This window comes from Schistocerca nitens, chromosome 12, assembly GCF_023898315.1.
Source record: "Schistocerca nitens isolate TAMUIC-IGC-003100 chromosome 12, iqSchNite1.1, whole genome shotgun sequence".
Taxonomy (NCBI): domain Eukaryota; kingdom Metazoa; phylum Arthropoda; class Insecta; order Orthoptera; family Acrididae; genus Schistocerca; species Schistocerca nitens.
In genome coordinates this window covers 46,095,438-46,108,993 of record NC_064625.1, presented here as the reverse complement: position 1 = coordinate 46,108,993, position 13,556 = coordinate 46,095,438, and the positions used below count along the sequence as shown (strand labels likewise).

General features: G+C 35.6%; 1 protein-coding gene across 1 annotated transcript in view; it reads left to right on the top strand.

Annotated features, from left to right (window-relative positions):
- LOC126215068 (glutamate-gated chloride channel) overlaps positions 1–13,556 on the top strand; it is a 438,289-nt gene that overhangs the window by 371,023 nt on the left and 53,710 nt on the right. Inside the window, exon 11 of the mRNA XM_049941716.1 lies at positions 9,282–9,341. Coding sequence (XP_049797673.1) covers positions 9,282–9,341 — 60 coding nt within the window. The remainder of the gene's footprint in view (positions 1–9,281; positions 9,342–13,556) is intronic.

Here is a 13,556-nt window from a genome sequence, read left to right as displayed (position 1 = left end):
CTTACTCTTATCCATTAAAAATTATGTTTTAGTTACTTACGTAATTAAAAGTAATCATTCTTGCCCATCAATTCTGCAAGGCCACTCTTCCTTCAACCTTTATATTCTCCTTTTTATCATGTTAGTAGAGACCGAAGAAAATTTAACTGCTAATGATAGATAAACATAGTAATTTCTCCTGCAGCAGTATGGCCAAAGGAAAAATTATTCTTATCTTTCTCTTTTTTGTCAAATGGGCATTCTGTTTGTATTTTTATATTCTGAAAGAGATACAGGGATCTAGAAAGATCTTTAAAATCATTTAATACAGTGTACCTGTATGAAAAGATGTGAATGTATAAAACAGGAGGATACTCTTGGTGGATGGAGTTATCAGGAGAACACTAGAAGAGTGGAATTATATGCTACAGTATGGCAAATTTATTATTTACTGTCCACTATGTAAATAGCAATTTAATCTTTCACTACAGTTATGCCTCAAAAACAGAGGCTACTGATGGGATTTTACAACTTTTGTTTTACTGCAGTATGATTGCATTGCACTACAAAACAAAAGCAAAGATTATGAATAACATCAAACTGATCATCTCAGTTAAAAAGGTTTTTTTTTAATTGTTAAATCTATAGACTACACTATCTTCAACTAGACCTTATTTTGATAAAAAAAAAGCCAATGGATAACCTGGATGCTACATCTTAACAGATTCCTGTAAACTTTTTTTTTTTGAAATGGTTATGCCTGTGGGGTATCTTTTATCCAAATCCATTCTGTTCCCTTCAGAGGGACAGTTTTTAGTTATTTTGTGTTCATGTGTGATAATTATGAGGATTTAGTGTCCACAAGCAGTTATCAAGGTTTGATTTGTTCAGATTTTTATCTGGTTTTTAATAGCATTCAGTGTTGCTATTGCATTTACACATTTAATTTCAATGATCCATTTCTTACCACTTCATACACAACTAGTTAATTGGTTGCAACATTGCATAATTTCAATATGTTATGTTAAAACTTTCATGCAACAGAAATGCAAAAGGCTGCGCAGTCGTGATACTCACGTAAGAAACCCACCATTAAAATCATTTTCAGTAAGAGCCAGTGCTTGGCATCTTGCAGGCCTATGCTGCATTGCATGAAATACATGCATATCTTTCATATCTGGCAAATGCATTTTTATACTTTTAAGCTTTATGAAATGAAATTACTTTCATTTATATTTGTGAATTTAGTACTGTTCCTCTGTAATATTGATTGGAGCATTACCAAAGTGTAGACCACACTTGTTGAAACTGGATCGTTTCTTTGCATTATTATTTGGAACTCTCTAATATTATTCCAAGTAAACCTCAGTCAGAAGAGTTGTATGCTTGATATACATCGATATGAAATAACTATCTATTCCTGAGTAGTAGGAAACCATGTTTTGTTTACTTTCTTACTACTAGATCTATCACAGAAATACTTTAGAAATGTGTTTGATCAACAGACTCATCTAACCCTTTATTGTTAAAGCAGTTTCTTGTAAAAAATTTACAATATACTTTGCATGAAGTAATATTCTTTCAAAGGCACATTGTGCTTCTGTCTCAGACTAGACAGTTTATGTCAATCCTCAGCACATATCATGACAACACTACCATTACAAAAATCAGTGTATACTTATGTTCTTTGTTGTATACTTACTAATGCCTGTTGATGATGCTTATGACTCAAAACCCTAACATAAGTGAAACTGAAGTAAAAGATAGCAAACTTATCACAAGTTGTGGTTACTAAAAATTTGTATTTCATTTGAAATAGTTTGTGAAATTAAGGAAGAAAGTAGTGGGTAATACAGAGGAAATTTTCAATCTGTGCAATAGTGGAATTTCAGTTTACTCAAAAGGAAGGGCGTTGATAATTCTGATTTTTCTGGAAGGTAAAATTAAGTCAGATACATCAGACAAGATTTTTTTTTTTTCAGGATTACTTTTTTAATGTGAAAAAACTTCAGTATTCATTTCGTATACCTGTGTCCTTTGTTGTTAGTTTTGTAAAACTGTTACTTCTTCCTGTGCACAACTTTGTGCTACACTGATGAACTTTCTGGACTGTTGGCGTGCACTTGGTTACCGTCACTTACATGAAAATCGTACAGTCCAGCTATCAGTCTTAGCACTCTGCTGTATGTTAAGTATTCTAGTTATTATATAAGAAGAATGAAATTTTTCCTGCTACCTGTGACAGGAAAGCTATCATATGAGTATGAAAAAAGTGTAGCTGTTTGAACAAAAGCAACAGGAAACACTTTCCAATTTGCATAAAATTCTGCCTCATAGTAACAGAGCACTCACTCATCTTTTTGCAATCTTAATGCTAATGCAGAAGAAAAGTCTGCACAATGTGCAGATCACTTAAAATTAAAGCAACATTCTGCCATTTGCTGTAGTGTTGTGAAGGAAAGCAACATTATTGTGACACAGAAATTTTACTGGTGTCTTCTTTTGCACGAATTTAATGTTTTATGATCTCTGCATGCAATTATGAAATGGAGCCAATGAAACTTTTAATGAAGAATGCACTCATAAATTAGAGGTTTATCAATGTATCCTTTCTACTACTGTATTGAAAAGTAGCTGTATTGGTAGTCACCATTTATAATCTAACATCTCTGACACCTTTTTGTTCCTCTGCATTACATTCAATTTCAGTTACAGCTTTCAAATATTTCCCACTTTCTTCTAGGTAATGTAAAATCTTATATTCTGTTTAACTGAAAATCTTGCAAAAAAAAATATTTAAGAAAATTAAGTGCTAGTAAATTTTATTATTATTCATTTGACATCACAGACATTATTATAGATTTAAGTCATCGTTTATGTAGTAGTAATCAGTTTCATTGGCATCCTTTCACATTGGTCTTGCCTCTCTCATTTTTCTATAATGGCTAAAAGCAGAGGCTATGTAGGCTGCAGTGAACCTTTTTAAGTGCATGACACTGTGTAGTTTATTGCATTTAAAAGAATATTGCTTCACGAAATAAATTGACGATAAACACTTTAAAAAAATTACTTATTTAAAAATTGAAACTTTGAAGATTACTGTCCACATACCAGCTGTTCCTGCAAGAACAACTGCAGAAGGACTGACACAGTAATTTAACAAAAGAATGAATGAATCTATGTGAATCAGTGCTCCTTTCCTCTCATTCACTGTATCTTGAAGTCCTTGCTGATCCAGTATTATGAGTGACTTTACCTATCCTCCAACATCTGGATATGTGCCCTAACCTTTATCTGCTGTCTGTCTTTATCCTGATGAAAGAATTTTGGAAAATTCCAAATGACAGAAGTAGTATTTTTAAATTTGTGTGTGTTTCATCTGTGCTCCAGGTTTTCCTGTTTCAACAGCTGGTAAATGGATGTTCTTCTTCTGTCACATGTATACTTTATCTATTACATTTTTGAAAGTTCAGCATTAGGTACACAGGCTTTTCTGCAGAGTCACTAAAGAAGACTCTCAAATCAATAAAAGCTCAGATTTGCAAAATGGCTCTGAGCACTATGGGACTCAACTACTGAGGTCATTAGTCCCCTAGAACTTAGAACTAGTTAAACCTATCTAACCTAAGGACATCACAAACATCCATGCCCGAGGCAGGATTCGAACCTGCGACCGTAGCGGTCTTGCGGTTCCAGACTGCAGCGCCTTTAACCGCACGGCCACTTGGGCCGGCTCAGATTTGCAGCCTCCATCATTTTTGTGTGCTATGTCCAATAATCAGTGGCTGAAGACATATCTTACATCAGTTTTGGCATTAAACTGTTGTTACTTCCTAACTTAGCACTGGACTGAATATTTTGTTTCCTGTAGTGAAAAGCTCAAAATTATATGTAAGATAAATGTGATGCCAGATGTTGTGTCATTTAGTCTTTAAATGTATGTACTGCAAGACACTGATGGATCTATATGTATAGTAACCTGATCACGGTTACTCAGCATTCGTGAAAAGGCATAGGGTAATATGGAAAATTAATGTGTTTGTGAATCTGTACAGATAAGTTTCTTCACTTCAGTGCTAGTAAATGCGAACAAGCATTCGTGTAATTAAAACATCTGGTTTAATAAATACTGTCATGAAGGATAGCCATCAGGGATGTGGAAAAAGGCAAGCTATACAAAGATAGCTGCTGCAAGTTACTTTAATGAGGTGACACATACAACTGTTGGTAATTTGAAGAATTGCTTGTTGTGGTTTCACCCACAACAGCCATATATACAGGAAGACTATACCAACAAAAAACAAGCAGAAGATGCAGACACAGGATAAAACAAATAAGTTGTCAAGTTGATCAAGGTAAACATGTGGAGTACTTCAAAAAAAGCCGTCCGCTAGGTACATATGCAATCAGCTTTTCGTTCGATAAATTGAATATCATCAGGGTAATAAAATATTTATAGAATCGTGTATAACAGGCCATGAGTTTGAAACCAACACAAAACAACTTCACTATGATCATTGTGTTTAACCTTAATGAAGTCAGTTTTGTGCTGGTATTGAAATCATGTCCTCTTACATGTGGTTCTGTAAATTATTTTATGACTCTGATGATTTTCACTTTATCTGATGGAAAGTTGAATTACATATCCATCTAATGTACAGCTTGTTTGTAAGTACTTGCACATGTTTACCTTGGTCAACTTGGCAACATATTTGTTTTATTCTGTGTGAATACTCTTTGGGTCTTTTTTTTTTCAGTTTTCCTGTGAAATTGGTTACTATGAGCAAAACCAGTAAAAAATAAATAATAAATTTGTACAGCTGTTGGCAAACATGCAGTTCTCCATACTTTCTTAAGGTATGCTGAGAACTAATTACTGAATGTGTAGTGCTGATCTGCTTATACTGATAGTCATGGGAATTATTTCTAGATTACTTTACGCATGTACACGTATATTTGGAGGAAAACAGCAAAACTGAAAAGCCACAGTTCAGTTGCTACTTTCACCTGATACTTCAGATTAAGCAGTTATGTGATTTTACACAGGTCACTATCAGCTGTCTGTATACTGGCAAAGTCAAATTCTGTCTAAAGCCATAATACGCAAAATCAGCATCACTGAGTCAAAATATTCTGGTAAATTGTGGAAGGAGTGGCTAATGAGGCACTCTTTTACTTTATATTTGAATATCTGGTGATTTTCAATTTCCTGTCTGGTGTCTACTGGCAGTGTGTTCTATTGTATAGACTTTTCCATAGAAATATAAAGCTCCAGTCTGATGGACACACATAATCTATATGGAAATTATTTCTGCTTCTAGTATTGTGACTGTAAATTTTGCAGTTCTACCTTAATTCATTCCTGTTTTTAACCACAAATGCCACTAGAGAGTAAACTTATCTTAAAAAAAGGGGATGGGAATAGATAGATGTGCTGTACATGTACAAACAAACAAATGTCTACAATTTTTCAAAAACTGGATGATTTATTCGAGAGAAACAGGTTGACAAAGTGAGCAAATCAATAACATGTTGGATCACCTCTGGCCCTTGTGCAAGCAGTTATTTGGCTTGGCATTGATTGATAGAATTATTGGACATCCTCCTGAGGGATATCGTGTCAAATTCCATCCTATTGGCACCTTAGATCATGAAAGTCCTGGGCTGGTTCAAGGGCCCCACCCATAACGCTCCAAAACATCTGCGGAGAGATCCATTGACCTTGCTGGTCAAGGTAGGGTTTGGCAAGCACGAAGGCAAGTGGTCACCACGTCTGGGCGGGCATTGTTTTGCTGAAATATAAACCCAAGACAGCTTGCCATGAAGGGCAAGAAAATTGTGCTATAAGGATGCCATAGACGATGACCAAAGAGTTCCCAGTGTGAAAAGAAATGGCACCCTAGACCATAACACCTGGTCATCGGACCGTATGGTAGACAACAGTCAATTGTGCTTAATGAGCCACCGGTTGCATGCCAGAGTGATGACAGCGATGAATCAAAGCTGTGAGTGCCTCTTTGATGACACTCAGTCCTCACTTCTGTCATCTCGCTGGGTCGACTGCTTCGTTCTTGATGCTGTGTTTGGGTGTAGTTCACCCATTCCTATCAACATTGTCAAATGTGGCATCACTCCTATTCAAATGTCAAGCGATTTACTGGGTACTCCAATTGGCTTCTTTGAGCTCAACTACAAATCGTCTCTCAGATGCTGACATCATAGTACTCTTGGGCCTGTCCGTGAGCCATAGTTACTTATCAACTGAGTACACAGAATGAAATTCACAAGGACTTTATGCCCTTTTATTGACTTGTCCCCTGTTACTATCTTTGTCAGCTGCATGGTGAAATTGTGCTGCAGCAGCAGACATTCACCCTTCAGCTGCCAAATTTTACAGTTTTGTGTTTTCTGTCAGTACCTTGATGAATATCAATTTGTGACCAATTAGCATAACTCCTTCATTGTGCATCGTTTATTTTTTTATTAGTGTGTATAAGAATCCCTATGACTGTGAAGGAGCTTCTACAATAAGTCTAATTACCAACTTTACACAATATTATTGTTGCATAGCATGCCCTTCCTCATTTTTTCATGTGCAAAACAGCCACATGTGCAGAAACAACTGTTTTTCAAAATATCAACTAAATAATAAATAAGCAACTGAGAATGAAGTTAAAAGTGATAGGAGGAATGCTTACATAGTTCATGCAATTAGAACACGGGCTCTGTTTGTACAGCTCCTCTTCCATCTTCTTGTGCATTTTGAATGTGATTGTTACCAAGGATGTTTTGTCAATAGCTCTTTGGCACCTCTTGCACTTGCACATATGTACTAATTCAGAAACTGTGCCACTGTTTTGTCTATAAGTGAACAAAACACTTCACTTGCTTTTTGACAACTTTGGATCAATACATGAAATTCATTTTTCTTCAGCTGCAGTAGATTCTGATGGTTTTTCATTATCTAATAGCATTAGTACTGGAGCAATTGCTACATTGGGCCCCTAGCTGAGACCCTTTCTAAACTGTCAGAAAGTATCTGATTGCTTGTATAAGAATGGAAAATTAATGACAAGTATGTACACAATTCGAAATTAGCCAGCATTATACACTGTGCTGCTCAGTAGCACAAGTTAAAGAATTCCTTTGTTTCTCATCTTCTACATTGCCTCACTGATAATTGGAAGGCAACACAGTCATTATAATTTTTATGTTTGGTAACTGCATATTAGTCGCTGACACTCCAATGGAGGTCCAGCTACAATAAACAAAAACTGAAATATGAATTAAAGAAAGGTTATTTACTAGATGATATTACTCAGTTTGCATAATCAAAAAGTAAAGCCTATAAACTGACTGGTACTGTAATGCTGTCTAACTAGATTATGAGGTCATACATAGATAGAGGTATGTTTATACAGGGGTGAGTAGAGGAGAATGAAAAAGCAAAATAATCTTAATAAACACAAAGTCTGGAAATCTGTGGTTTCCCCAATATGATGTATTATGACTGAGTACGTAGACACCTTATGACAGAGTCCTCAAAGGTCCAGACTGCAAATATGCACTTGAGGTCACACTCCTTACAACAAGAGTTCCAGTTTGCCACTGTTCGTGTGAAGGCAGGCTTCAGCGTGTCTTTTCATTGATGTCCGTACATGTTCAAAAATCCCGTTCGTGTTGCAAATGTGTTGATAACCATCCACAATGCATTCCCAGAGTTCATTGACACTATCAGCGTAACTGGAATACAGCGAAGTCTTTAAATATCCCCACACAAAAGAACCCATCAGGTTGAAGTCGGGATCTGTGAGGTGATGGTACTGGCAAGCTCTGACCAGTACTCTATTCGCCGTTACTTAGGTATCTGGAATGATGCAAAAATCAAACGAGGGCAGTGTATCACTTTGTAATTTACACCGCACTTGCAGTGTTTCAAAATAAATGTAGTTTTAGACAGAGTCATAATTTTAGCACGGTTGCACTTGTGCATTCGTCATATTGGGAAAACCATCAGTTTCAGGACCTATATTTATTATGATTATTTGCTTCTTTCATTGTCATCTACTTATCCGTTTCATTTGTACCTATAGTAGTCAAGAAGCCAGTAAAAGAGTACATTTATCAGTCATTCTTCTATGCTGTACGCTTTCTGTGAACAAGGCATTTCCTCAGGGTGTAGAGTAAAAAATTAAACTGCTTCTCCTGGTTGCATCATTGTTCTGAAATTCTTGCATAAGAGCCAATTTACCAGCCTTTTGCTTATGATTTTCCATATTATTATACTGATAGCCATGTAGCAGTGTTTTTCATATGATACACGTATTTCATAATAATCTACACGAAAAATCTAGGTAAATTTAATGACTGTGAAAAAGTGTCCCAAAAGCTGAAGTTCCTTATGTGCTTTAGATGAAGTATACACATTTTACAATTATAATTATTTTATACCCTTGGTTTGAATATGTAGTGGAAAAATAAATGTTGTTTCTTAGCCTGAGTGCAATAATTGTAAATTTTCAGCAACACAATAAGTATACTACAGTACATAAACTTCCTTGGTTTGAATATATAGTGGAAAAATAAATGTTGTTTCTTAGCTTGAGTGCAATAATCGTAAATTGTTAGCAACACAATAAGTATACTACAATACATAAACTTTGAATAGACGCAAGTGTTGCCATCAGTATTGTGTGTGTGTGTCTTTGTGTGTGCCAGCTTCAGTGACGTGATAAAACAGCCACATATTCACATACAGAAGCTTGTGTGTCACTATTCTGTTTGTGAGACACACACATTCACAGGCCTTGTGCCATCAAATAAGCAAATGATTTTGTGAGCACTTTGCACAAATTTTATAAAACTTATTCTTTATGTGCCCGATGAAAATTTAAATAGGGTTGCCAACAACTCATGTTTTCTGTCATAATGTTGCACTGTCTAAGCACAAGAATGGTGGTAGTCCACTTCTCTTTTAACTGTTCACCACTCTTTGCTTCACAAGACAAGCAGTTTTTGATATCACACAAGAGCTGCAGGTAACTTTAACTAGAATACGGTAGCTGTCACTGTATATGCTAGCAGACTTCTTTTCCTACTCTCGTTCCTCAACAGCATTGCTTGCAAAATCACTACAAAATATTCTTGTTAAATTTTGCTGCTGAGAAGAGCATGTTGACCTTAAAATTTTGCCACCTTGTAGTGTTGGCAACCCTATGATCTCAACACTTTTCATTCATGTGTGTTCTGCAGCCACGGTTTTGTGTGTGTCACGTGTTTGGTTCTCTCTGTCCTTGTTCCAGCGACTGCCAGCAGTTCTCAGCCGAATTGGCATAATTATGGCCACTCCGCTGGTAAGACAGGTAGAGCATTCGGTTGGTAGCCGACAAACATGAGAAAGAGAAAGAGAGACAGACAAAAAGCGCATCGCAACGCATCGCAACTTTTTCTTTGTTTTTTGTTTGTTATTTTTTCAGTACTTCTGTTGTGCATGTTTCCAGTCCTGTGTGTAGTAGCTACATGCTTTACTCTTCACTTCACACTGTGCCTTTGTGCGTCGCTTCTCTCTGGCTTCAGTGCTGTTTTGACACGCAGAGATGCTTACACATAATAGAGCAAACAGGATTAGTTATATATCCAGCGGGTTGTTTTCTCTCGAGGTTTGCTGAGACAAGTGGGGAGCATTTTTGAGTGCTCATTTAACTTTCCGTCAGTTCAATAGAAAGCAGTGCAAAATTATTTCGCATCAGATAGCGTTCGTGATTTTTATTAGCTGTAACTTTGTTTTAAAATGCACTGCAGCTCTAAGGTCAGTGGCAGTCACACAATTCCACTCTTGAATTTTTGACATTTTTGGAAGGATCTTTGTATTTTTTCCAGCTGCAATGACAATTGACATGAGAATGTTGCCAAATTCTGAAATATTTGCATTACAAAAGATCATTTGATAGATAAAAAATCAGTGCCTACTGAATGAATGAAACATTCTGAAATACAGGTAGATGTGTGTGGTCACATTTTACAGTGAATAACATTTATACAATGTAACAAATTGAGAGAAAGTGTGAGAATTATGAAAATGCTCAGATCTTCACAGCCAGCTGTATTTACTATGCTTCTACAGTGGGATGTTTAACATCATAACTGTAACAGTACTAACATAATAATTACAATTGTACTACTGTGGTTGTAATTATTTTCATTAGTGTGGTTGCATCACATAGTGACTCTTCCTGTCATTATATACTTGCTATTCCTTGTTATTTTCCACACCTCCTCTGCTGAGGCTCCAGACCCAGTCAACTTTTCCTTGCTCCATCACTCCCTTCCCCATCTGGGATCTATCTGGGATACGTTTCTTCTCCATATCTCAAAATATTATGAATATCTAAACACCAATGCATAGTTTAATCACAGGTACTTTCTTACTGTCTCATTGCGAACTTTTTTTTGTCATTAATGCAGCTTTTCATTCTAAGGAACTTCATTTTTACTGCCATCATTTTACTTGTGGTTCTGTGTAGATGATTATATTACCCAACCCATAGTTTTCATCAGATTTGTATTCAGACACAGTTGTTTTGTACAGTGGAATTTTTTAAATTCCATAATAGAAGTTTTCTGCTACACCTTTAGTATGTTTGGCACCATAAGTTTATCCTTTTATACCATATTCTGAAGATATTTAACGACTGAGGTTCTGTTAATTCTAATTTCATTCGCAAAAGCCATCAAATTTTCTCTCTCATCATTCAGTCCATCATGCTGAAGTAAGAGGTACGTTTTTCTGTTTTCAGACAGGCCTCTGAATTTGTTTTAACTTCATAACTTAGCACTTGGTTTTGAAAAATCGCAGTTGCACAGATGTTTGTACTTCACATACCTTACACCATTTTAGTGTAGAATTGGATAGCTGCTCTTTTGACCTGTGTTAAATGAATCTTTCTTCCCTATGTCAAAGCGGCCTCATTCAGTTAAGAGTGCACTTTATATTCTAGGTTGTCAGTGTCTTCTGGTTATCTTGACAGTTTATATTGTCATGATGTATCATGTTTTCTTATTGAAAAGTGTTTCTGGAGGTAATTTGACTATCCTTTGATTTAATATGTTTGCTCAAAGCATTCATGAGAACTTCTTAAGTTTAATTATATCTCCTAGCACTTTTTACAAAAAGTTTCCTTTTAATTATGTGCAGCTGCTGAGTGTAGTATCTGTAACTGTTTCAGTGTTATTGCCAGTGATTGATATACTGAAGTTTCTCATTTCTGTGTGTTCCTTATTTTCACAAATCTGTTCATTGAATTCAACTGTTCCTATAATTGTAGGCAAAAAGCTGCTTCTAACATTTTCATAACTTTGCTCTAATTTGGTCAGTCTTTAATGTAAAGTTCTGTGTTACATCATTTTCAAATTAAAATTATTCAATAGAACAAAATAGGTTTTTCCACTGTAGATAGTGCAGTTGAAATGTTCATAATAATTAGTCATATGAAAGAACAAACAAAGTACTTAATGAAGAGGAACAAGTATATTTGATTTTAAGAGTTTCAATAGGTGTTAATAACATGTCTTATGTTACATTAGCCGGAAGACCTTCATATGAGTTTCATAGGCGTATATTGTCTGTAAAAGTGAGGCCTGTCTGCTTTTCCTGGTGGTTCACAAATACAAACTTATGGTTGAGTGCAGGATCTGTAGCTGTCTGCCTAATTCAAGAAACATGTTTCAAGGTCCAGGAGGAAACTTCATATATATTCTTTTTCAGGTTTGTGCATTATGCTCATATGGAGTCAGTAGTTCTAATTTTACTAGTCTTCTTGGAAACTGCTACTGCATTCCACTCACCATGAGCTACATTGTGTCTTGTTCTTACCTGTTTCAGACCCCCCTTTAACTTGGAATGCAAATTTATAAATTGATGGGTTCATGTAAGAAAAATATTCATAGTATGGTATATTAATTGGGAAGAAATTTTTATTTTCTCATTTACACAAAAATTTACGACGCACATCATTGTACTGAAAATGTTTGAAAAGTTATGTCAGTCAATAACTGCTAACATTTAAAAGTTAATGAAGGCAGCACAGTGCACAAAAAGAGCAAATTTCGTGTAAAGACTTTCAGTTGAATAAGATAAGTCAGTAGTACTTTTGTTACTCTTAGCCCATCAACTACCTTCACAGCTTATGTCTGATGCAGAAAGCTGTTACTATCTGTCAAATGTTATCATACACATATTTGTAAAGAGATATTTCATCAATGTCAGGGTCACACTGGCTTTCAAGGATGTGTATATATTTTAATTATTATTATTCTTAATTGAAAATTATTAGCTTTTTACTTAAAAATGTTTCTTGTTATAAAGCTTTGTGTAGGACCATGGATGGAATTTTGTTGATGAGTGTATTCCGTGGCCATTAAAGCTAACTCAAGAGTAACAGATTTTAGTGGAATTGAAGGTATATGTTACTTTTTTCTGTTTCATACATAATATCTGACTGCATCAAAAAATGTGTAGTGTATTCAGTTTTCTGCATAACTGGTGATGTAATAGAACAGTTCCTGTTTTGCGTCAGTGAATGGGTTGAAATTATTCTTGCGCTCATCGCACAAAACATTGTTTGAATAATATGCTGTTTGTATGTAATGGAAGTTTCAGTCTCTGTCACCAGTCATGTGAAAAGACTGACATCTACTCCTATAGTTAATTCTAACTGCTTACTTTGAACATTGTGAAAAACAGGGTTCAATGTTGAGTGCACATAATGGCAAAACTATCATCAAGTTAAAGGATGGTTTGAACAAAACACTACTTTTCTGGCCATGCTCCTGCTGGAGGTGGTTTCTGCTTTCCTTCCTCTGACCTATGAATTTATTCCCCCCAGTCAGTTACAGGGCAACCTGTAGTTCAATATGGACTCCAAATGATGGCGCAATTCGACATTTGCATGCCACAGTGAAGAAATTTCATTTATTTTGTATGTACTTCAGCCTGTGTTATGTCTTACGGAACATAGTCAATCCACCCAAAAATTTCTTTTGTGACTTGCTCCTGTACAAATAAAATGTGCTCATTTCGTTTTGTCTCAAAATGCTGTACTTGATATAACACTGTGATTGCTTCTCATTTAACTCTTGAACTGCTGTCATATTTCAAATTCTGGATCAGTAGTTTAAATCCAGAGGAGTGCACAGTGAAACCTTTTCTGGCCCACTTAATATCTTGGAACTAGTCTTAAGATCCTAAGTGGCACTGCAGAACAAATGTCTGTCTTCAGTCATAGCTCCTGTAGGGACTTGAGATGATGCATTTTCATTTTCAGCAAAGCTTAAATATTTTCTTTGGAAACATGAAATATAATGTCATGCTGTATAGCCCACTGCATTTCATAGTTGATTGTCAGAAAATCTCATGGATGATGCAGTAAATAACTGCTACAGAAACTGTATTGCTAAAAATAGTAGACAGGAAATCGACAATGTTGTTGTCATTCAGGCTGCAAATGTGAAATGAAGTCTCCCTCATTTGATAGAGTTGTGGCAAGACCAGCAAACAGATATAAAAATAAACATTAGGG